Below are 24,850 nucleotides of genomic sequence, written 5' to 3'. Positions count from 1 at the left end.
TAACCCCGCAATGCCTCCACTATCTAAATCAAGATAGTGGCATGGAATTGTCGAGGTGCAGGAGGCCCCTTGACAATTCCCCAGCTGAAGGAGGTTATTCACCTCCACTCTCCTAGCATTGTGTTTTTATGTGAAACAAAAAATCAGGATGTTTATATGAAACAGGTTCAGAAGAGGATCAACTATGATAATAGTTATATTGTTAGCTCTACAGGCAAAGCACGTGGATTAGCGTTGTTTTGGAACAAGGATACAGTTGTTGAAAGGGTGGGAGGAACAAGCTGGTATTTGGAAGCTAGAATTGAGGACCAAGAGACTAGAACGCACTGGTGGCTAATAGGAATATATGCTAGTACTGATGAGAAGCTGAGGAAAGAACAATGGGAATATATTTCACAAAGACAGAAGGACTGGGAAGAGAGATGGGTAGTATTAGGAGATTTTAATGACATCTGCTCAAATGGGAAAAAATGGGGGGGAAGAGAGAGAGCGGAGGGAAGCTTCAGGGATTTCAATGGATTTATAAGTAGAAATGAGCTAGTGGATTTGGGATATGAGGGATCTCCCTAGACATGGAGTAATTTTTGGGAAGGAGGGGGGAAGTGAAAGAGAGGTTAGACAGAGTTTTGGGAAGTGTTGGTTGGGTCCAAATATATGATAAAGCTTCATGCACACACCTAGAGAAGGAAGCTTCAGATCATTGTCTTTTATTCCTAGATACCAATCCAGCTAGGAAAAAAAAGAAAAAGAGGTTTTATTTTGATCAAAGGTGGGCGAAAAATCCTGAAACCCAAAAGGTGATCCAAAAAGCCTGGGATCAACAGCAAACAGGTTCCAGATTCTTCAAAGTGACCAGAAAGATAAGAGAGTGCAGGATAGCTTTGCTGGAGTGGAATAAGAAGATGAAAGGGAACTCACGGGTAAGGATAAGAGAGTTACAAGAGGAACTGAGAGAGGTAAGGGATGGTGTAGGACCTACCAAGAAATAGCAACTGAACAAGCTAAAGATGGAGCTGAATAGGGCTTACAAGGATGAAGAATTGTTCTGGAGTCAGAAGGCTAGAAGCAGGTGGCTTAAGGAGGGAGATAGAAACACAGCATTCTTCCATATCAGTGTCATGGCAAAGAGAAAAAGAAACAGAATTTCAGCCATCCAGAAAGCAAATGGTAACTGGTGCACAAGTGAAGAGGAGATAGAAAAGGAACTTTGCGATCATTACACAGAGCTATTCAAATCATCTCAGCCGGAGGGACTGCAGGAAATCTTACATGAGGTGACACGGACTATTACCAGACAAATGAATGAGCAACTCATTAAACCAGTTGAGAAAAGTGAAATTAAGCTGGCTCTTTTTTCCATGCATCCCAATAAGGCTCCAGGTATAGATGGCATGTCTCCTCTTTTCTTTCAGCAATACTGCCAGATTATTAGTGTGGACATCATTAATGCTGTTAACGGTTTCTTTCATAGTAGCAATTTGCTCAGGTCTGTTAATAAGACTGATAGAACGGTTATTTGGCGTATTTTGCACTGTTATTTTGTCCTAATTTTGGCTATTCACAGTACTAAGAATTGGAATTTCACTCATATTCGATTTTTGTGTGAATTGTAGGTGATAGGCATGAAAAATGATCTCGCGGGATAAATTTTCAGAAGACTTCTCGTCTCAGGGCGTGGCCACGCCTTAAAAGGTGGACGAAATCGAAAGCTGGACTGCGGCCCACGTGAACCGCGAGGAGCACGGGATTAAAACTCCAAAAGTCCCTTTGTTTCAATTTTTTGGGCCAGACGTTTCTTTTGGTTGCTTGACCTCCTGCGGCGGCTATTAAAAGATAGGAAAAAGCCAGATTCAGGACATCATCTACTTTAGGCTTTAGTTTTCTTTTTCCTAACCGTCAGACGTCGGCAAACCTTTTCGTTTTCGCTCCTTTTACTTTTACTTTGGCTCTGTACAATTTCCGTTGGCTTGTGCGTTATACTTTTGGGCTTCAGTACAAACATCAACGCGGAGACAAGGAAGACTTTTTCCTTTTTCTTTCTTCGGTACTTCAGCGTTCCAAATTCTGTGATGTTTGCGCGGGTGTTTTCAATTAAATCACGCGGGATTGACATGATGAGGAGCGGCTAATTTCCTCCTCTACCCAAAGGTTGACGCGAAGGCGTGGTCCATAACATCTGTGAGATCTAACCGAATCGTCATTATTTCCTCCATTTAATTGCTATTCGTGCGTTTCCTGAATTAATTGTTCATGAGTATTTTATTAATTGAATATCAACGGCCGGGTATTTGATTTAATTTAATAGCCTACTGCCACGTTAATTAAATAGAATCCGCAATTGTTCTTTTAGTTAACACCTCGTGGCAACCACCATAATTGGTTTTATGATGGGGAAATGCAAGATCTAATTTAAATAAACCCTCTTAGCGTGTTTATTGGTTAGAGTTGGGTTCTTCTAGCTTTAATACAATTGGATAATTAAATTCCTACGGTCGTACTTAGGGTTGTTATTTGGTTAGAGAAGCAGTCAATGGTCGTACCTTGACTGTCGAAAAAGTAAGGAAGAGCTGGTTGTCAGAGCTTATTGATGGCTATAACCAACCTAGTGAAAAATGGATGAAATATCTTTGCATCGATGAGCATTTATTTGGACCGTACCTGAGCAGTTGATCCTTTGGGTAGAACTTTTATTAATTGCTATTTTTAGTAAATTGTGCTTTGTGAGTTAGTTTTGAATTTTGTTGGTTTTATTTTTATTTTTATTTTCCTCCCATCAAAAACCCCCCACTTGTCTTGACTCGAAAGGAAACGAATTATCCCCAATCCCTGTGGATTCGACCCTACTTGCCGCTATATGTAAAATTTACATTTTTCTCGAATAGGTATTTATTATTGCACAGGTTCGGCACCTGTCAATTTTTGGCGCCATTGCCGGGGGACTGATGCCTGATTAATTTGTTTCATTTTTAGTTCATTTTTCTCTTATTTTATATATATATATATATATAGTTTATGGCTGCTAACATTCCGTATTTTGGTGATAGACTGGATTTTATTTCTAGAAAGGATTATGAGGCTTGTGCTTTTTCTAATGATCAATGGGCTGCTGTAAATTGTGGAACTTATTTTGTCTCAAATCATTCAATCGACATATGCCCTGCATTTCAAGATGGTCTAAATGCTCCAATAGATACTTTTGAAAATTTTTCGCCTCAATATCAAACGTGGTATGACACTTATTCAAACGGGTATGATCAAGGATGGTACGATGATTCCACTTTTAATTATGAACAAAGGCCAATAGATTTTCAACAGCTAGAATCTCAAGAACCGTCATCCATGTCAGGTATGTCTCTTGAAGAAATAGTTGAATTAATAGCTACTAACACATATCAAATTCAACAGGAGACACATCAAATTCAACAGGAGACACGTCAATTTCAACAGGAGACACAAAGATTGATTAAAGAGATGGAAGATGAAAGGCGTGAATTGGCATCTAAAATGAGCAAATTGATTTCTCCATTTTGTGAATAATTGCCCTCAGCGACTATTATCGACCATGAAGAAGATGAGAGTATAATTATCCTGACAAATGACATGGAACTGCAAGAGTCTCATGAAGAAGAATCTAAAGATGCAGTTGAAAAGGGAATTGAAGTACAAGAAAATGAACCCCAATATCAAATTGTTCAAGTGGATGAATCCAGTGAACAATCTCCAAATGCGGTGAAACCTCCCCTATTCCTTGATCAATATTCTCCTGACTCTTATTCTTTAATTCCTGTTAGTGAGATTGATTTTATTATACCAGAAAATTTTGAGTTTCATGACAGGAATAAGTTAAGAGTCATGATGGCAAAATATCTCGAACCAATAAGTGCTCTTGATGGAGGAATGAGTGAAGGTTTAAGGTCATCACTTGTTTGTTTGGTGCCATCTACTGATCCATGGAAGACCGTAACTCGTGTGCTCAAGAATTACTCTATTTACGAGGGATATCAGGACTACATAGAAGATGAAGCGCTGAAACGAGCTACACGATTTTATCCTCCGTAAATAAACATGACGATGTCTAGCCAAAGACATTAAAAAAAGGCGCTGCTTGGGAGGCAACCCAAGGATTCTTTTGTTTTAGTTTTCTTATATTTTTGGAATTTTTATTAAGTGTTAGTGTCATTTAGTGGATTGTTGTTTTGTGGCAAGAAGCTGGCAGTTGGACATGCTCACTCTAGTTGATCATGCCTAAGGAATGAAGCTTTGGAATTGATGGTCAGAAGACTCTAGCTTCCAAGGCATGCCCACGCCTTCCAACCCTTCCGAAAACGAAACTTCAGTCTTCTCCTTCCTGTTGGTGTTGCGTCCATCGCCGCCACTCCACATTGTGCACGCAGCCGTCTCCCCTCCTCCGCCTTAGTGTCTCCTTTCCCTCCCCGGTGGTCAGGGAAGTTTCTTTTCTTTTCTCCTAATACTTCATTTGTCTTTTCTACATTAAGGACAATGTAGGTTTTAGACGTGGGGGAGTGGCTTCCATTATTTCTTTTTTTTTTTTTGCTTTGTTACTCAAAAAAAAATTGAAAAAAAATGAAACAAAAAATGAAACAAAATGGAAAAAATGAAAAAAAAAAGAAAGCATTGTAGTTAGTCGGCTTTTTGGTTATTTCTATGCTTGTTAGTGTTGGGGCATGTTGCTGTGATGAATGACACAATCAAAGTGAGTGGTTATGTGGTCAAGTATGCTAGCTATGCATTTTGTTTCCCTTGGCAATGTCATTGAATGTTGAATATGCAGGAATTGACCCATTCTTGTAATTTTTGGGGAGCTTTTGAGCCTTGCTTGAGCATATTATTCTTGTTTGCTCTATTTTGTTTGATTGAGTGGGTATCACACATGGTATTGGCATTCTAGAACTTGCTAGTTTATGCATGTCGAGGCCACATTTTTGTTGAATTGGATGCATTTGAAATGATAAGGGCATTTAGGATTTAACCTTCTTCAGCTATCTAAAAAATCAAGCCCTCATCTTATCTCCCAATAGTGAACCAATTTGAGCTTTTGTCCTTCGTTTCTGGTTGATATCCGTGTTTGTTAACCCAAGACCTCTTTAAACTTTCTTGTTTACCCCTGCGTTGTCAAGGGATGCCTGAATTCCATCATTTGTGCAAAGCAAACAGAAATGGGGTTGCAAGTGCTGATAGATTAGGAGCTATATGATGCAATTCTTGTGTAAAGGAGGAGAAATTGAAAAAAGGCCACTGACCAGAGAACTTTGGCTTACAGGGCGTGCCCACGCCTTACAGGGCTTTCTCCTGAAAAAAAAAAATTTTTTGAAGAGACCTCATGACCAGAGGACTATGGGCTACAAGGCATGCCCACGCCTTGCGAGCAGTATTCAAAAAAAAAAAAAGAGAGAAAGAGAAAAAATTTTGAGGCACTTGTACAGGGTGTACAGCAAATGGAAACTGCCTTGTTAGTGAAACTCCTCCGGTAAAGCACTGTGGTTATTAGTGAGTTTCGGACATTCTCTTGACACTTTACCCCCTATCCATACCTTCTTAACCCGCCTTTCACCTGAGCCCCATTACAACCCTATTAAAGTCCTTTTGATTTATGTGTTTAATTCACTTTTAAGGGGTGGAGATGTGATAAATGTGCAAGCCTATGGTAATGGCATTCCGTGATGTTGAATTGAGCGTTCCTAGTATTCATATATATTCTTTGAATTACAACATGTCCGGTGTATTCTATCTTTGGTGATATTGTCAGGAACCCTAGATGCTTGTGTTAGTATAGACTACTACATGACCTCTGCTCTCTTGGTTGTACTTCTGAGCTCCGAAATGCTTGAGGGCAAGCATTGTCTAGGTGTGGGGGGATTTGATAGAACGGTTATTTGACATATTTTGCACTGTTATTTTGTCCTAATTTTGGCTATTCACAGTACTAAGAATTGGAACTTCACTCATATTCGATATTTGTGTGAATTGTAGGTGGTAGGCATGAAAAATGATCTCGCGGGATAAATTTCCAGAAGACTTCTCGTCTCAGGGCGTGGCCACGCCTTAGAAGGTGGACGAAACCGAAAGCCGGACTGCGGTCCACGTGAACCGCGAGGAGCACGGGATTAAAACTCCAAAAGTCCCTTTGTTTCAATTTTTTGGGCCAGACGTTTGTTTTGGTTGCTTGACCTCCTGCGGCGGCTATTAAAAGATAGGAAAAAGCCAGATTCAGGACATCATCTACTTTAGGCTTTAGTTTTCTTTTTCCTAGCCGTCAGACGTCGGCAGACCTTTTCGTTTTCGCTCCTTTTGCTTTTACTTTGGCTCTGTACAATTTCCGTTGGCTTGTGCGTTATACTTTTGGGCTTCAGTACAAACATCAACGCGGAGACAAGGAAGACTTTTTCCTTTTTCTTTCTTCGGTACTTCAGCGTTCCAAATTCTGTGATGTTTGCGCGGGTGTTTTCAATTAAATCACGCGGGATTGACACGATGAGGAGCGGCTAATTTCCTCCTCTACCCAAAGGTTGACGCGAAGGCGCGGTCCATAATATCTGTGAGATCTAACCGAATCTTCATTATTTCCTCCAATTAATTGCTATTCGTGCGTTTCCTGAATTAATTGTTCATGGGTATTTTATTAATTGAATATCAACGGCCGGGTATTTGATTTAATTTAATAGCCTACTGTCACGTTAATTAAATAGAATCCGCAATTGTTCATTTAGTTAACATCTCGTGGCAACCATCATAATTGGTTTTATGATGGAAAAATGCAAGATCTAATTTAAATAAACCCTCTTAGCGTGTTTATTGGTTAGGGTTGGGTTCTTCTAGTTTTAATGCAATTGGGTAATTAAATTCCTACGGTCGTACTTAGGGTTGTTATCTGGTTAGAGAAGCAGTCAATGGTCGTACCTTGACTGTCGAAAAAGTAAGGAAGAGCTGGTTGTCAGAACTTATTGATGGCTATAACCAATCTAGTAAAAAATGAATGAAATATCTTTGCATCGATGAGCATTTATTTGGACCGTGCCTGAGCAGTTGATCCTTTGGATAGAACTTTTATTAATTGCTATTTTTAGTAAATTGTGCTTTGTGAGTTAGTTTTGAATTTTGTTGGTTTTATTTTTATTTTTATTTTCCTCCCATCAAAAACCCCCCACTTGTCTTGACTCGAAAGGAAACGAATTATCCCCAATCCCTGTGGATTCGACCCTACTTGCCGCTATATGTAAAATTTACATTTTTCTCGAGTAGGTATTTATTATTGCACAGGTTCGGCACCTGTCAGAGACAATTATATCTCTGATCCCTAAGGTTGAAGCTCCTGTGAACTTAGCTAACTACCGTCCTATTAGCCTTTGCACTGTCCTATACAAAATCATCTCCAAAATTTTGGCTAATAGGTTGAAAAAAGTCCTTAATCATTGCATTAGTTGTTCCCAGTCAGCTTTCATCCCTGGAAGACAGATCCTTGACAATGTTTTGATTGCTCAGGAAATCCTCCACTTTTTGAAAAACAAAAGAAAAGGTAAAACTGGTTTCATGTCCATGAAGTTGGATATGTCTAAGGCCTACGATAGAATTGAGTGGACTTTTCTAGGGAGAATGATGTTAAAAATGGGTTTCTGTCCTATCTTCATTAGGTGGATCATGGTCTGTATCTCTTCTGTTTCTTACTCGTTTAATCTTAATGGTGGGAAAGTTGGTCATGTTCTGCCTAGCAGAGGTCTGCGACAAGAATATCCTCTATCTCCTTACTTATTTATTATATGTGCAGAAGGTCTCTCTAGATTGCTCAAGAAAGCTGTGGATGACAAATCCTTGACAGGATTAAAAATTTGCAAAGATAGTCCTGTTATTTCACATCTTTTTTTGCAGATGACTCTCTTTTGTGTTGCAAAGCAACTAAACAGGAGGCAGGAACAGTAAAAGTGATCCTCAAAAAATATGAGAAAGCTTCAGGGCAAATGGTGAACTACGAAAAGTCAGCAATGATTTTCAGCGGGAACACACTCAACCAAGATCGAAAGGAGATTGGTGAAGAGCTTGGCAATATGACAGAAGCCATAAGTGGAAAATATCTTGGATTACCAATGGCAATTGGTAAATCTAAGAGGCAAGTTTTTGAGTATGTAAAGAGGAAAATCAGTGACAAGATGCAAGGATGGAAACATAAGTTGCTCAGTCCGGGAAGTAAGGAGGTGCTGATCAAAGCTGTTGTCATGGCTATTCCAAACTATACAATGTCCTGCTTCAAACTCCCTAGGAGTCTGTGTAAGGATATTGGCTCAAGAATAGCAAAGTTTTGGTGGGAGAATGGCGAGGGAGAGAATAGAATGCATTGGGCCAGTTGGAAGAAGCTGACAGAGGTGAAAGGGAAGGGAGGGATTGGTTTCAGAGATTTAGAAGCTTTCAATACAGCTCTGCTTGCAAAACAAATTTGGAGATTCATCACTGCTCCCAATTTGTTAGTAAGCAGAGTGATGAAAGCCAAGTACATGAAAGACCAGTGGCAGGAAAAGAAACCACCTAGCTCATCCTCTTGGGCATGGAAGAGCATCCATAGTGCCAGACACCTGCTACTCAATGGATTATGGAAGAGGATTGGAGATGGAAGCACTGTGGAGATTTGGAAAGATAAGTGGATAACAGGAAATCCGAATGGCAAACCTGCATCAACTAAACCAGCGAACTGTAAGATACAGAAAGTAAGTGATCTGATTCTGGAAGGAAAATGGGACAAACTAAAGCTACAACTGGTGTTTAACCAAGAAGAAGCAAAGCTGATAGCCAACATTCCACTAAGCATATTTAGGAGAAAAGACAGAATGTTTTGGAAAGATTCCAAGTCAGGATCCTATACAGTAAAATCTGGTTATGCAAGGGCCAAGCAAGAGAGGCAAAGTGAAGGAAGGAGAGAGGAAGCAGGTGAGGAGACAAGCTGGGAAATAAGAAAGCATACAATCTGGAAGAACCTCTGGAAGCTAAATGTAAAGGCAAAACTGAAACATTTCATGTGGAAAGTTTTGCAAAATTGCTTGCCCGTAAAAGAGGTTATTCACAAGAGAACAGGGAAAGGAGACCCCATATGTGAGGGCTGTGGGGAGGCAACTGAAACTGTAGAGCATCTGTTCTTCCATTGTCCAATAGCAGAAATGACATGGAAGATGGCACCAGTAAAATGGGAAGGGGCTATGCTACTAAGGGATAATATATGGAGGTGGTGGGAAACAGTTATTCAGGTCGAGGAGGAAAATCAGGGAAGAGATCGAGTTAACATCACAATCAACCTCCTGTGGCAGCTATGGAAGGCAAGAAACAAACGAATATTTGAACACCGAGTGATAGAAGAGAGAGACAAGTAGCTCAACAGGAATGGCTGGAGTTCGAAATGGCTAATGAAGCTGAGGAGCGAATGGCAAAAATATCAATACAGCAAGAGCAACAGCGCAGATGGGAACCACCAAAGGCAGGGGTGATTAAGATTAACACTGATGCAGCCATCTCAAACCAGTCGGTAAGAACAGGGAAAGGGATCATAGCAAGGAACTGGACTGGGAAACTGATGAGAGCAAAAGGAATAATGGAATGCAAGATGGGAACAGCTATGGAGGAAGAAGCATTAGCAGTAAGAGCTGCGCTTGTGATGGCCAAAGCTGTAGGATGGACGAAAATAGAAGTCCAATCAGACTGCAAATCCGTGGTCGATCAAATTAATGCAAGCAGTGTCCATGACATTAGCATTGCAACAGTCTTAGAGGACATTGAGGAGCTGAAGAAAGAATTTCAAGAGTGCAACTTTTCTTTTGTGTATAGAACAGGCAACACGTGTAGCCATACACTAGCTCAAAATGCAATTAAGCTAGTACATGACATAGAATGGAACAATGAGTTTCCGGTATGGCTGATGGATATGGCTTGGAAAGATATGAGGGCAATTGCCCCGTTTTGTAACTAACTCTTGTATTATCAAGTTTAATATATGAAAGTACTAATTCCGTTTGTTGAAAAAAAAGATGATAATCACGAAGTTAACCAGTCTCATTAGATAGATCTAAACTTGTAGATCTACACTAGCAAGATCATAAACAAAGATAGAAGATAATCACGAAGTTAACCAATCTCATCAGGAAGATATAAACTTGTAGATCTACACTAACAATATCATAATAAGTAAAGAAAGATAGTCATCTCCTCACTTCCCTCTTTGGTATCAGAGCATTGTTTATATATATATATGTATATATATATATATAAGTTAACTATATGTGAAGGTTGGTGAATGGAGATTAATGTTTTGGTGCAAAGATTTTTGGCTTTGATGGGGATTTGGTCCCGTTGGTAGTTAGGTAGTTGGTTGATGGTGACCACTTATGCCTATAGGAAAGTGAATTTGATATTGTGATAGTAAAACCTCCATTCACTTAAAAAAAATTAATGGCAAAATTTTGTGAGTATTTGATAAGTTTGTCGATGAATTTGATAATTTGCTACAAAACCTCTATTCAGTTAGAAAATAGATGGCGGAATTGTCAAAGGTTTTTCAGGGCTAATCACATTTTGTTACCCAAAACTCTGGGAGTAGTCACGCTTTACTACCATGAACCTTTAAAATACATATTTTGCTGTCATGATGGCTGATCAAATGCTAGATAATTAACTCCATCCAAAAATGGATTACGATCATATTTTTGTCATTCCATTATTGTTGAAAATACAAACTTGGTACCATAAATTTTCAACAATAAAATAGAAAATAATTACCTAAAACTCTAATGTGCCTTAACAATAGTCAAACTTAAACATAGAAAAATGCACTCTCTTTAGTATAACCAATAATCTCAATAAAGAATTAAAAAATAATAATCTCTATTTGGATTGATATTGCTAATTGTCTAAAAGCATATTTTCTTATTCTTATTGGATATGTTATATATATATATATATAACTTTCTCACTAAAGAGCAAGTATCTTATGTATAATACAATATATCCACGTGGTTCTGATATAACCGAAACAATACAGTCATCAAGTTTTAGTAATATTTTATTTATTATCATGTTGTGAGGTGCAAATATCGACAATGTGCTTTCAAACAAAAAAGTTTGAATCATTGTCCAAGAAAAATAAAATTTTTTTGACACCAAATCTATTAACTTTTTACATATCTAATTTCCTTTTCATTCTTTGAGATCAAAGATCTTCAAATTAATACTCAAAATTATAAAATTTGTTAGAACAAATAAGGTTAATATAATGTAGTGTGACAAAAAAAATTAACAATAGAAGTACCTAACTCCATCTAAAATGCATGAATTTTAAAAATATCATTTAGAGAATTTTGAATTTATTTTGAAACTCTATGAAATTTATTTTGTTGAAAATATTTTGGAATTAAGCATATTTGGTTTTATGCATTATAAATTATTTGTTGGCTTATAATTGTTTTACATATACTTAAACTAAATTGTAAATTGACAAGAAAAAAAAATTTTGGGTTATTATGTTAGCAACCTATCTTATAATTGTTTATGTACACTTAAACTAAATTGTAAATTGATAAGCCCAAAAAAGAATATTGGGTTATTATATTACCAAATCGCTTATTTTTTGTATGTAATAAAACTTAAATATTGAAAATACACACTTTGTCTCTCTAAAGTTTGAAGAAATCGCACTATTTAACAGCGGCAATTTCAATATAAAGTACTCATGTAAGTTGTCAACATGAAAAAATGCTAGTAGTGTTGCCTTGAGTGAGGGGGAGAGGGAAAAGCGTAAGTTTGTGATGATAAGGTGTAACCTTCCCCAAAATTTAGGGGGGCAAAGTGTAATTAATCCATTATTTTTAAAATATGGTAATCGGGAAATGTCCTAGTCTTTGTCATGAGGTGGAGCTTAAACAATTATCCTTTCGAATTCTACAATCTACTACATATGCTTAAGGGAAATTATCTCAAACCCCCATGTAGTTAGATACCTCGCCCTTAACTCCCATTTGGTCTTATGACCAATTCATAACCCCAGTTTGCTTTGAACTAGAATGACATTGTCACAAAAATCATTCTACTAACAGTGTTCATTTCAGGCACATACTTGCCAAACAAATGCGAGCAAGTATCTAGTAAAATTGATTTAATTTCCTGCAGTAAATTGTGCCATTTTGCTCCCAGAATATCTCTACTGTTGTCTATAAAGCTCCCAAACTATCAAAGCTTGGTATTTAAGGTGCACCTACAAACGTTGGTCCAGGACATTAGTTTCATGTTAGTAGCATTTACTTTTCTTCAAAGCACAAAAAAGCAAGACATAGCATGATTTAGGGCATTCAAATGGCACAAGATCTTTTGCTAGAATTGCTATTTAAAAGGTAAAATTTTTGATTTCAATGCACAATATCTAGCAGTGACGTTACAATCTTAACTTGTATATGTACTACATATCATGTTCAATAACCTAATTTAACACTCAACTTTAATAGGTTCAAACTTTAATATGTTCAGACATGTTTGATAACTAAAATAAAAAATATTAATTAATTATGTAGTTTTGAATTTCTTAGGTAAAATCTATTCTGAAAAATAAGTAATAAATTATTCATTTATCACTTAATGCAATACACTCAAATGTTAAATTTCAGTACTTAACAATTCAATAAATTAATATATTCATATTTCAGATTTCAATTTTATCAAATGCATCATAAGGCTAATGTTGGAGAATTGGTTGGTCCAATGGAAGTGCGCAAAAGGTCTACTAAAACACAATGAAGAATCAAAGGACATCTAGACGCACATCAGAGAATTACTTGAGCAGCTTGCAGAAATTTATAAGCTAATGGTTTTTCAATGGACTAGAATAGAAGTAAAATTTTCGTGTCAATGAGGATGGAAGGACTTTAGTTGGAATGTGAAGGGGGCACATCTTTTGGTGTAAAAAGTTTTGTGCTTTTTACTAAACAAAAATTCCTACAAAATTATTAAAAATTTTGCTCATTCCCGTCCTCAGCAGCTAAATTTGGTCAAGCGTTAATGTCTTATTGACCAACTGCTATTAGATGGGAGGGCTTAATTGGAATGGACTTTCTATTTTGGGAGCCTTAATTGAGAGGTTTCAGCTTTTATGGACTTTACAGAACCCGGCCCTACTTTAGAGGACCAAAATGAGATTGACCAATCTTTCTAGTAAATGTTTTGTTTTGACCTCAGTTAAAATTTGGCATTATTTAGGAGTGGGCAAAAATACTCGATGACTCGAAAAGCTGCAATATTCAATTCGAGTTGATTCGAAAATTAGCATATCTGATCTGTATTATTTGATTGGATCAAAAGAGGGTCGGGTGTTCATTAATATGCAAGGTGTGTTAGGGTCGTAGGATTAAGAGTTAGCAGGTACTCGACCTACCTTGTATATACATATTTTTATTTTTTATGATTATACATATACTACAAAATAATATTTTTAGAGCTAACTATGTCATTTCATCAAACAAATTACATTACAAATATGAAAGACTATAATTTGTTTTCAAAATTTCTTTGCAAAGGTCATGATCTTATATCTTTTAGGAAAGAATTTAATCGATGTGGAATATATATTAAAAAGAAGGGGGTACTACTTATTTCAAATTTTTATTGATTTTAAATTCTTTCAAACTTGTTCCTTTTTCTAATATTCTCTTTGTATGTTCGAATCTTAGATGAATATATAAAATAGAAAATTAAATTAGTATAAATCATTTTTTAAAAAAATTAAATGATGACTATTGACTCGATCCTCTTTGAACAGGTATCCGGATATGTACGGTGGATAAGAGTTAGAAAATGAGTAACCCACAATGTACAGGTTGGGTCAGTCAAACGATGCATGAAGCGGGAATCTGATCCGTGCCCACCCCTAACATTATTTAAATGGAGCTGGGCTGTAGTTTTAGAAAAATTACAATTGTTTTCTTCCAATTCCATATTATGTCACTTAAATCTAAACATTCTTGAAATTCTTAAATTAACTCATGAGTTACAGAGGGAGGAGATGTCACAAAATTTAAATAATAAGGGGCAAAAGCATGAAAAGCCAAGGAAAACTAACTAAAAACCAGGATCTGGGATTCAGCCCAATCTAAGGCATTGGTAATGGCCCATTGCCAAATAAATGATGAATGGTCGCCCAGTAGATGATTTGACTTCAAGCCAGCTGTTCAGTGCGATTGGGCTTAAATATGGCCGACTTCGCAAAGTAACCTTATCTGTATGCCTGAAAAGCTTGGAATCAACCTTACGTTTAATTAAGTTGAATAGAGTTTGAGTCTAAATATAAAATTCGATTTAATTTTGAGGAATTTAAAGTTTCATTAGATTCGACCCAATTAAAGACCAGATCGAATAATTTTATGTGTATATATTATGACTATAATAACGTATTTAATATACAATCATGTATATTAAAATGTAAAAAATTAATAACTTATATATGATTTTATAATAAAATCAAATTATTCGTAAAATCAAACCCAATGTCATCTCGAGCAACAATTATTGTTAAAATTTAAGTGGTGCGTTGATGATGCGCAAGGTGTTACGTACTTGCACATCATCAATGCCTTTCCCCAATAAATTCTTTTCCTTGGTCGTAAAATTTGTGCACTCATCACTTATTTATTTTCTGTTTTTCAAATTGTGGAGCTTTCATGGTTAACCATGGAGCATCCTATCATTATTGAATAGTGAGTTTAGAGTTTTCAAAAATTGTAAAAAACGTAAACAAATCCTTAGAATTTTCAGCATTTTAATCATGTAATGTCCTTTGATTACTTAATTTGTTGGTTGGACTTTTAGAATTGTAGGATTGCATTTTTTATTTAATTTGAAAATATATTGTACAAAAATAATGTATTGTCTATACGCCCTTTTAATCTTTCACTTGTTGCTCTTTATTTTGTTATCCAACATGTAGTTCTCAAAGCTTTATAAAGAAAAATTTCTTTAATACCTGTATAGATTACAGGATGCTACGTACCTATATAAATCCCTAAATTACAGGATAAATCCCTTTAGTACTCGTAAAATATACCTTTTTTTTTGGATAAATTACTTATTACCCTCATGTGATTTTACATAATGTCAGATGATTCCCCTAAGGTTTTAAAAATAGCCACATAAGTCTCTTGTGATTTTATGTAAAGTAAAAAATGGATGGAATGCACAATTAGTTATAGTATTTATACCAAACGTGTTTTAAAAGCATGATAAAATCTTATAGCGCACTTAGAATTTGTATAAATATCCACTTCACCCTCTGTGATTTCTACATTTATCCACATAATTTTCCTATACTTTTATACAAGTCATCGATTGATTTAGTATTTAAGTAAGGACACTATTGATATTTCAACTACTACTATTATATAGGCTATTTTTTTGTCAAATCTTCACTTTACATAAAACAATAGGGGGGTAAAGTGGACATTTTGAAATATTAGAGAGGTCATATGGTAAAGGATAAAACTACGAGGGGTTACATGTAATTTACCCTACTTTTTTAGAATGTTGTTTGGTAAAATTTCATCTGAACATGTATCACTACTACAGAATCGGGTGTAATCCCGTGGATAATAGGAAGTTTTCCTGTTTGAAGAGTTTGCACCGAGTTTACCCTTTTCATACTTTTCTATCAACAAAAGTATACCGAGTTTACCCTATCAACAAAATGTTACTTTTGAAGCATAACATACAACAAAAATCATGGTCACCTTTGCAAAGAAGATTTTACACAATCAATCCTATAAAGAGTCAAAAAAAAATCCTATAAAGAGTCAGAGTAGTTAAGCAAGGATGGTCAATTGGAAAAACAGGTCAATAGATCACGAATTAGCACGACGGGATGTAAGCCAAGTAACATATCCAGCAGGATCATCTTCTTCGGTATACTGCAACAAAATATCTCTACAGTCCACAGAAATGCCATGACAATTAAATCCCATATTGGAAGTGGTTTGGGCAATGTTTTTACAGGTACAATCATTTCAATCTTCCTGACCATTTTAATCTAAAACCTGATCGTACCACTTATCGAATCCAAATACAAATTTGTTGGTTAATCAATCTTCAGCTAACCAGTTGAATAGAATTAGGATGTGGAATTAAATTTTGCTGAATCGAGACATATGATTAGGGCCGATGAAATTACAAATAAGTTAGTTACTCGGTCTATGAGCACCGTACCCGCAGTCAATTTGCTATACTTTGCACGATTAACTAAATCTCTAAACTTCCTCATTATTCAACAAGTTTTTTATTTGGTAACTTCTTCTTCTGTCGCATTGTCAAATTTTCTGTCCTCCCTGGTTAATAGATGAAAAAAAATCCTTCAAACTAGTAACACGTACCAACCAATATGAGATATCCTCTCCTAATCTCGTTTCCAGCACACAGAATCAATCTGACTATCTCCAATGCTAATGGTAAAAGTCTAAAATTTATGAGTTCTAATAAAAAACAAGTCGATGATCTGGAGGATAATAATCACTCACAAAATTTATGTAGGTGAGAACATAATAATAAAATTAACACACAATAATATCAATATTTCGAATGATGGAGAAAGTTACACCAAAATAAAGACTCAATGAGCTCTTTGCATACCTTCTCCAAAAAATACTCTAGCAAGTAGCGAGTTAATTACGTGATAAATAAAAAACAACCGCATAATGAATTGCCAAAATGAACTACTGAATTATAATGTAAGATATTATCAAAAATTGAAACCTATTAAAACAACTAGAAATCTATATCTATATATATTACAGGGGAGGTTTTAGAGGAGGCCTCCTGGATGGCTTCCTAGTCTTCCATCCTTTTTTTTTTCTAGATTTTTCATTTATTTTAATTCATAAATTCAATTAGAAAGTTTGAAATAGTGTGATTTACAACTACTCCTATGACAATTTAAGTTTAGAATTTAAAACTTTCTTTTCCACTTCAAATGAGTGCTTAATAAATCGTTTATAGTTTATTTTGCAGACTTTAAACCCTTGTTCCTTCCATAAGTAAAGAAAATAAATTTGGATAATTTGACATGTTAAAATCATTCACCTCATTACAACTTTATCACTTTAGCCTATTTTATTCCTTGATTAATAAGATTGGTTTGTCAAATTTGAGGGATAATGTGATTAATCCCATTTTTTAATCATTTATATAGTAACATTTTTAGCACTTTCCTTCCAAATATATACATAGTTGTCAAACATTCAGATAACACATCCAATTATAACCATTTTACCTTTTGCAACTAAATTAATTTTTTTTAGCTTTAAACCTATCCTATTAGACAATAATTCCAACCAATGAAATAAGCATTCTGACATACAACGTCATCTAGATAATTTTTTACATGCGCAAAATTTCATCTGGATAATTTTGCATATGACGCGTACATCAGAAAGTGCACATAAAACAAAATTTTGATATGAATTTTAAATTAATAAAAGGGGCATTTAGATGGTTGTTTTCAGAGTGTTTATAAAAAGTTTTAAAATAAATATTTGTTTAAACGATTATCTTGGGTGATTATCACAAAAAATAGTAGTATTTTGCCAAAGTTATACCCAATTACTTTTCCTTCATGACTATAATTCGAACTCTTTATTTGAAAAAAAAAAAACACTTGAAAAGTGAGGTAATGAATCTTAAATAATAAAAGAAATAGAAAGATTGGAGTATATGGTCGAGAAGGGGAAAAGTAAGGTAATAGATCCTAAATAGTAAAAGGAGTATAGGATTCGAGATGATAAAGTCAAGGGAGCTGTGATTGTGGGTTGGGATGAAATTATCAAAATGAATGATTTATGTGGGTTAAATGGATATAGTTTTATATGGTTTTGGTTATCTTACCCATTTACAATCCACTACAAAATTTTATTTATTTTTTCTCCCATATTCTTTGAGCAACAAAATAAGATTTCATTGTAATCAATAAAAATAAGAGCACATTGCATTAATAAATAAATTTTTACCTAAAAAAATACATAGAAGAACCAATAGTGGTGATCATATGAGTTTCAATTTGTCACTCTACAAGAATCTCAAAATAATTTAGGTATCAATGCAAGAAATCAATTAACACCTAATGAGTTAATTAAAACTTTGATGGAAGGGAGGGAAGAAGTAGGATAAAATTTAACAAAAATTTAAAAAAAATAAAAATTACAGAATATGACAAGAACATTAAATATGCCTTTGCAAAAAGTAAAATATGATTATTGAATTTGTAGTGATTTAAAATTACTTACTAATGAATTTGAATCTACGTCTAATTTAATTAGGTCTAAATAGATAGTCCCAATCTATTCATTTAATAGCCACTAATTAATGAGTTTAATTGGGTTTCCCATTTGGCGTTAAAAAAAAAATGCATATCCATAATCATTTATTGAAGAGCAAGTTGAAAAATTGGTCATTATTTACAACTGCATATGGGTGAAAAGAGTAACAAGATAGAAGGTAAATAGGTTGCGAAATTGGGTAAAAAGTTTCATAATTTGATAGAAGTAGGGTAGAGTGAAAGAAAGGTAGAGTTTGTAGGAGAGAGAAGAGTTGGAGGAATATGGAAAGTTTGGGTTAGAAAGGTGAGAAAGAGAGTAATGAAAAGTAGGTGAATGTTAATGAGAAGTGGCACAAAAAAAAAATAACATGAAAAAGGAGGGCTAACAATTTGTGTTTGGCGTGCTTTTAGTATTTCTTTAGATATTTTTGTGATCTTTGCTTATATTTTTTAATATACGTTAAGGTTTTAGATAAGGTACATAAATACAATATAAAATAGATACTAAAATAACACTCTTTTGATTTTTTTTTTTAAAACTTTTTTCATGTCATTAATATAAATAATTCAATTAATATTATTATTATATTAAACATAAATCCGTGCATGTCACGGCTGAAATACTAGTTGAATTAGTAATCTACAAGACCTGTATAATTTGCTACTGGGACGGTTCTCGGGGAAAGTTAACTGTCCCGGCCGCCTATCTTGAATATTCATATCTCGTATTCTTCTGCTGCTTCCTTCCTGTAAAAATGATAACGACTTCCACTTCGCCATATTCTATCACAGTCTACAGAGGTGTTTGTCTACCGGAAAGGCATAATATCAATGTTTTAAAAATCGGACCGTTAATTGAACCGGTGAAGTGAAAGGGTCGAGGTTCAACCGGTCGGACCGGTTCAACCTCGGTTCAATGAATTTTTTAAAAAATAATTTATATAAATATATATATGTACAAAATAAGACATGTAATGGACTAATTTAATATTTTATATGATGAAAAGTTTACTATTTTTTAATAACTTGGATTTTTAAAAATAAATTTTTTAAATTATAAGTTAAAACAAATAAATTTCATCTCAATTTCAATTACATCTAAATCCAATCCCAAAATATCACAATATTTTGAAATTATACAAAATTCATGTCTCTGAGAATTTAGATATTATGAATTTAAATTTTAATTTACGTTTTGGGATTTAGAGATTGCAATTTAAAAAAGAAAATTTGGAGTTCGAAGGAAATCAAGAAAATCGAAAATAGAAATGTAAACTTGATAAGAAACAAAAAAATAAGATAAAAGTGAGTGGTTGTGGCATTAAATAATTTGGGTTAAAAAAATTCTTTTTTAACTTTTTTCAATTTAATGGACAAAAACAAAATTAAAAGATGGAAGAAAACATCAATAAATTAAAAATAAAGAGTTTTGATTAAAAAGGGAGTGACAAAAGAAAAGAGGATAGAGAGAGAGAGAGAGTTGAAAATTAAAAAGAAAGAGCCATGAGGGGATGAGATTTTGTAAGAAAAATGGAAAAAAGAAATATGAGTGTTTGCTTTATATAAATAAGTTATCAAAAAAAACTAATAAGATGTAATGGTGCAATGGTTAATACATTGGTCTTTCATTACAAAGGTCTTGGGTTCGAATCTTGATTGCTGCATTTTGCAAAACTTAAAAAAAAAAAAAAAAAAAAAAAAGAGGGAAAGCTGAAAACCGAAAAACCGCCGGTTCAATCCGGTTCGCGGTTTTCACGGTTCAACCGGTCTTTGACCGGTTTTCTAGCAAAGTCAACAATGCCATTGAACCGGACCAGTGCCATGGCCGGTTCGCGGTTCAACCGGTCGAACCGGCCGGTCCGGTCCGGTTTTCAAAACATTGCATAATATTGTGTCACCTCAGCATCCTCCCTCAATTCTTTGATCCCTGTGGAGATGCAATAATCAAAGAATTGAGTACTTAGATCAAAATCAAAATTTGCCAAGTTGGCAGTCTAGATGTTGAAGTTGCAAGTACTTCCAATAACCAATTGACTTCAGTAGACACGAAGGCCGATAGGAAATTGGCAAAACTGCTTTTCTTCCGAGGATATTCCTACTTTTCCTCGATTGCTGTCAGATGGTATCTTAGCTAGCAATCCATCGACTTATTCATCTTGAATACTCTATCAAGTTTTCACAAACTATTCAAACCAAAGAAAAAGGCTCAAGCTACAAAGATGACGGGCGGAAGTGCTGGTAAACATGTCAATACCATGATGAATAGCTTTGCTGTTAAATTGACTTTTCTTCAGTTTGAATGGAATAATCTTGATTTGAAGATAAACTACATCTTGGTGTCCCAAGGTTACTTCATGTTACTAGTAGAGGTGATTTCACGTCCCATTTGATAATCCTGACTTGTGCTACAAGTAGGATTGTCTAGCAATCTTATATAGTTGGTCCTAATATATTACGCGACATGTCATGTCAGTCGATGCACAACACAACAACTTTTCTTTCTTGGAATTTATCAGTATCTAAAGCCAGTTGATTAATTGTGTTTTTATGGTGTGGAAGTCCTCTAGCCACGCAAATTAACATAACCCCCAGAAAAAGATTCAAGCCAAAATTGGACACTTTCCGAGATAATTCGGGAAATACTGCCTGGTGTAGCTATGTGGATTGGAAAATTCCGGGGCAATCTGCTGGCTTATTCCAAGAAGAAACACCAGAGTTAACAGATTCTACCTTCAACTAATAAGTACCCTATACCTTTCATCTTAAACCTTGTGAAACCAAAGCAATTCTAACAGATTCAAGCTGAGAAAATAAAGAGGTTTCCAAAATTTCCAATTCCCAAATCTTTCCAATGGCCATACTTGATCATTCTACAGTCCAAAGCCAAAACCAAAACCAAAACCAAACCCAAACCCAAGATGCTACCATTCAAGGAACTCATGAAGTAACTGTGGTCATGGTTCCCTTTCCAGCACAAGGTCATCTCAACCAACTCCTCCATCTATCCCGCCTCATCTCCTCCTATAATATACCCGTTCACTACGTTAGCACGGCCACTCATACTCGTCAGGCAAAGTTTCGCGTCCAAGGTTGGGATCCTCTTGCCATTTCCAACATCCATTTCCATGAATTTTCAGTCCCTTCTTATGAAAACCCTCCTCCCAACCCAAATGCCCCAACAAAATTTCCCACACAACTCATCCCAGCAACACATGCATCGTTCAAACTCCGCGAGCCAGTTTATGCACTTCTGCAACAACTTTCAAACACAACCAGGAGACTGGTAGTGATTCATGACTCTCTCTTTCAATATGTCATCCAGGATGTGGGTTTAATCCCGAATGCAGAGTCCTACTGCTTTGAAAGCATCTCAGCCTTCACTGACTACACAATTGATTGGGAAGATGAAGGGAAACCTGGACTATCCGAGCCTGAACTACTCGAATTACTTGAAGATATTCCGTCACTGGAAAGTTGCTTCCACCCAGCGCTGATAGACCTTGTAAATTTGCAAAAGAACACCAAGCCAATCAGCTCTGGCGACATATATAATACATGTAGAGCTATCGAGGGTCCATACCTTGATCTCCTTGCAAAAGCCAAAACAGCCAATTCCAACAAGCAATGGGCTATTGGTCCATTCAATCCAGTTGAGACAAACGAGCAGAAAAACTCAAAAAAGAGACACTATTGCCTGGATTGGCTTGACAAACAAGCCACAAACTCAGTCATTTTCGTTTCCTTTGGTTCAACAACTTCACTATCAGACGAAGAAGCCGAGGAGATCGCAAGTGGATTAGAGCAAAGCGGGCAAAAATTCATATGGGTACTCAGGGATGCAGATAAAGGAGATGTCTTCCAGGGAGAAGTTAGGAGAGCTCAATTGCCTGAAGGATTCGAAGAGAGAACTGAAGGAAGAGGAATAGTTGTGAGGGATTGGGCCCCCCAACTGGAGATTCTTGGACATGCATCAACAGGTGGATTCATGAGTCATTGCGGATGGAACTCGTGCATGGAAAGCATTAGCATGGGAGTACCCGTGGCAGCATGGCCTATGCATTCTGACCAGCCCAGAAATGCGGTACTGCTGGAAAAGGTGCTCAAGATTGGCCTATTAGTAAGGGATTGGTCGAAGAAAGATGAACTTGTGACATCCATGACTGTTGAAAACGCTGTGAGAAGACTAATGGATTCAGCCGAAGGAGAAAAGATGAGGCAAACGGCAAAGGAACTGAGCAAAGCTGTGAAGGGTTCTGTTATGGAAGGTGGTGCTAGTCGCTTGGAGATGGATTCTTTCATTGCTCATATTCGGAGATGATTTTTTTTTTTTAGTCATATATGTTTTTTGATCAGGAGAAATTGGTTTCATTTCCCTCAATAAAATGTACCATTTTATGCCCAAAATATCTTTATTGCTGTCCATAAACCTCCCAAAGTATGAAAGTGTGGTATTTCATGTCAGTTAAATCTAAACACTCTTGAAATTCTTAAATTAACTCATGAGTTAAATAGGGAGGTGATGTCACAAAATTTAAATCATAGGGGCAAAAGCATGAAAAGCAAAGGAAAGGTAACTAAAACGAGAATGAGGAAGTTTATTTTGTTGGACTAAGCTTTTTTTAAGCAAAATGTAAATCTTTATTGATAAAATACTGGTAAGGTCACACTCAGTAACATCAGTAGCTTGTACATCAAAATGAACACTGTTTATACTATCACTACTGTACGTAAAGAAGAAATATCATGTCTATCAAAATTTGTGAGAGATGCGGCATTCAAGTCGTATTGGAATAACTTGAGAGTTGAATGAAGAAATTCTTGGTCATATCGAATATCTGTATTGGTAGGGTTAGAGTTTCGTAGATAGAACAAAGAGGTCATGTAACCTAAAAAGTCATAAGCTAAGCTAAGTATCTATTTTACTGCCAAAGCAGAGGGAGATTAGTGTCATTTAACCAACAACTTCAGTTAAACTCGTCAACGGTCCGATTGCATACTTCTTCAAGTGTTTCATAAGTTTAATTAGAACTTTAGAATAATATAAAAGAAGGGAAAATGACCAATTTTGAACCTAAACTTTTTAACTAGTGCGGATTTTGTCCCTAACTTTGGTTCCTATCCAATTTGATATGTGAACTTTTTCTCACAGCTTCAATTAGAAACCTCCATGGCAGTACCACCACCTAAATACTAATTTGATTTCTAATTGACCAACTAAACAAAGGTATTTCAGAGAACGTCACTTACAGGATTATAATAAATCAAGTAAATCATGTAACAAACCACAAGATTGAACTTTAAAAAGGTTTTATCTGATGATTTTTTACACTATTTGCTAGTTTTATTACAGTTCCTTGAGTGACGTTTCCATAATACCCTTGTTTAGTTAGTTAATTAAGAGTCAAATCAATTTTTGGTAATAATGGAATTGCAAAATAGTTCAAGTATCAAATTAGCCAAAAAATTAGGAGGGGTGGGAGAGAGATAGATTAGGTGGTTCGGAGGAAGAGAGTGTAAATAAAAAGTCCCGAATTTAAATCTTCCTACTTACACAAAAAAAAAGACCAAAAATAAAAGTTAGAGACTAAATCAACACCAATAAAAAAAAGTTTAGCGATGAGGTTGGCCATTTTCTCATAAAAGAAATTGGTTCCGTGGCATGATCTAAACCTACTAATTTTTTTTAAAAAAAATTATACACTGACAATGTAAAATAAAGTTGTCCATACATAAATCAGCAAAAGAGTACTTTACCAAAACAATTCTCGAATCATGAATGCCCAATTGATGATTTTAGAATTCAAGTGGGCTAAATCATCAATTGGGCTGTCCGGTATGATTGGGCTTGGACATGGCTTGCTTTACAAAGTAATCCTTGCTGCATGTCGGCATGAAAATCGTCAAAAGAAGCATGTAAATCAGTGTAGTTGATAGACTTTTCCTCTATTCAAACAAAGGTTTATACACCACACTCGGGGCATAATAGTACTTAAATAAATGTGTATTTTGTTGGCATATTAAAACAATCTTATGTTATATATCATTGTTTAGAAATTTTTGATCAAATTAGCTTTTAGTAGTTTGAGTATGGTACTAGGCAATTTCTTGTGATATTTGTTTCTTGTTCATGACATATGGTCTATAAGTAAAGTGTCCTGAAATTGTTCAACTAAGAAGAATGAAGAGTTAAAACTCTTATTCTTATGTGTGTGAGTTAAAACTCAATTCAATGTATAATAGCTAAATTTTTCGATCTAGGTAGCTTAGTAATATTCAATTTCTTGGAAGATGTACTAACTTTTATAAATATATCCTAGAGCAGGTGCCCAAATACGTGGTATAAATTCAAATGAACAATAGAATTTTTTTGCTTTCGGGATACCTCCGATGCTTAAGATGGTATTTAAATTTAGAGAGAATAATTTAAAAGTGGTAAATTGTATGTATTAGGAAAGGAGGCGATAGAATGGGATAACCAAATTTGCCCTCTAATTAGGAGTCTACAAGACTTGTTTAATTTGC

General features: G+C 35.4%; 3 protein-coding genes across 3 annotated transcripts; all 3 read left to right on the top strand.

The window, feature by feature from the left end:
• The first annotated feature begins 1,007 nt into the window (after positions 1–1,007).
• On the top strand, positions 1,008–9,371 carry LOC140008650 (uncharacterized). Its single transcript, XM_072053488.1, has 3 exons — positions 1,008–1,486; positions 7,650–7,732; positions 7,885–9,371. Exons 1-3 carry the CDS (start codon positions 1,008–1,010, stop codon positions 9,369–9,371), a joined length of 2,049 nt encoding a protein of 682 aa, XP_071909589.1.
• A 26-nt stretch (positions 9,372–9,397) lies between these two features.
• Positions 9,398–9,964, top strand: LOC113693034 (uncharacterized). The gene has a single exon (XM_027211621.2). The coding sequence runs from the start codon at positions 9,398–9,400 to the stop codon at positions 9,962–9,964; it is 567 nt and encodes a 188-aa protein (XP_027067422.2).
• A 10,961-nt stretch (positions 9,965–20,925) lies between these two features.
• On the top strand, positions 20,926–22,732 carry LOC113692555 (zeatin O-glucosyltransferase-like). Its single transcript, XM_027210973.2, has one exon. The coding sequence runs from the start codon at positions 21,180–21,182 to the stop codon at positions 22,644–22,646; it is 1,467 nt and encodes a 488-aa protein (XP_027066774.1). The 5' UTR covers positions 20,926–21,179; the 3' UTR covers positions 22,647–22,732.
• Positions 22,733–24,850: the final 2,118 nt, after the last annotated feature.

The sequence above is a fragment of the Coffea arabica genome, chromosome 6c, assembly GCF_036785885.1.
Source record: "Coffea arabica cultivar ET-39 chromosome 6c, Coffea Arabica ET-39 HiFi, whole genome shotgun sequence".
Lineage (NCBI taxonomy): Eukaryota > Viridiplantae > Streptophyta > Magnoliopsida > Gentianales > Rubiaceae > Coffea > Coffea arabica.
The sequence above is the reverse complement of the archived record's forward strand: the minus strand, read 5'-3'. Positions and strand labels throughout refer to the sequence as shown.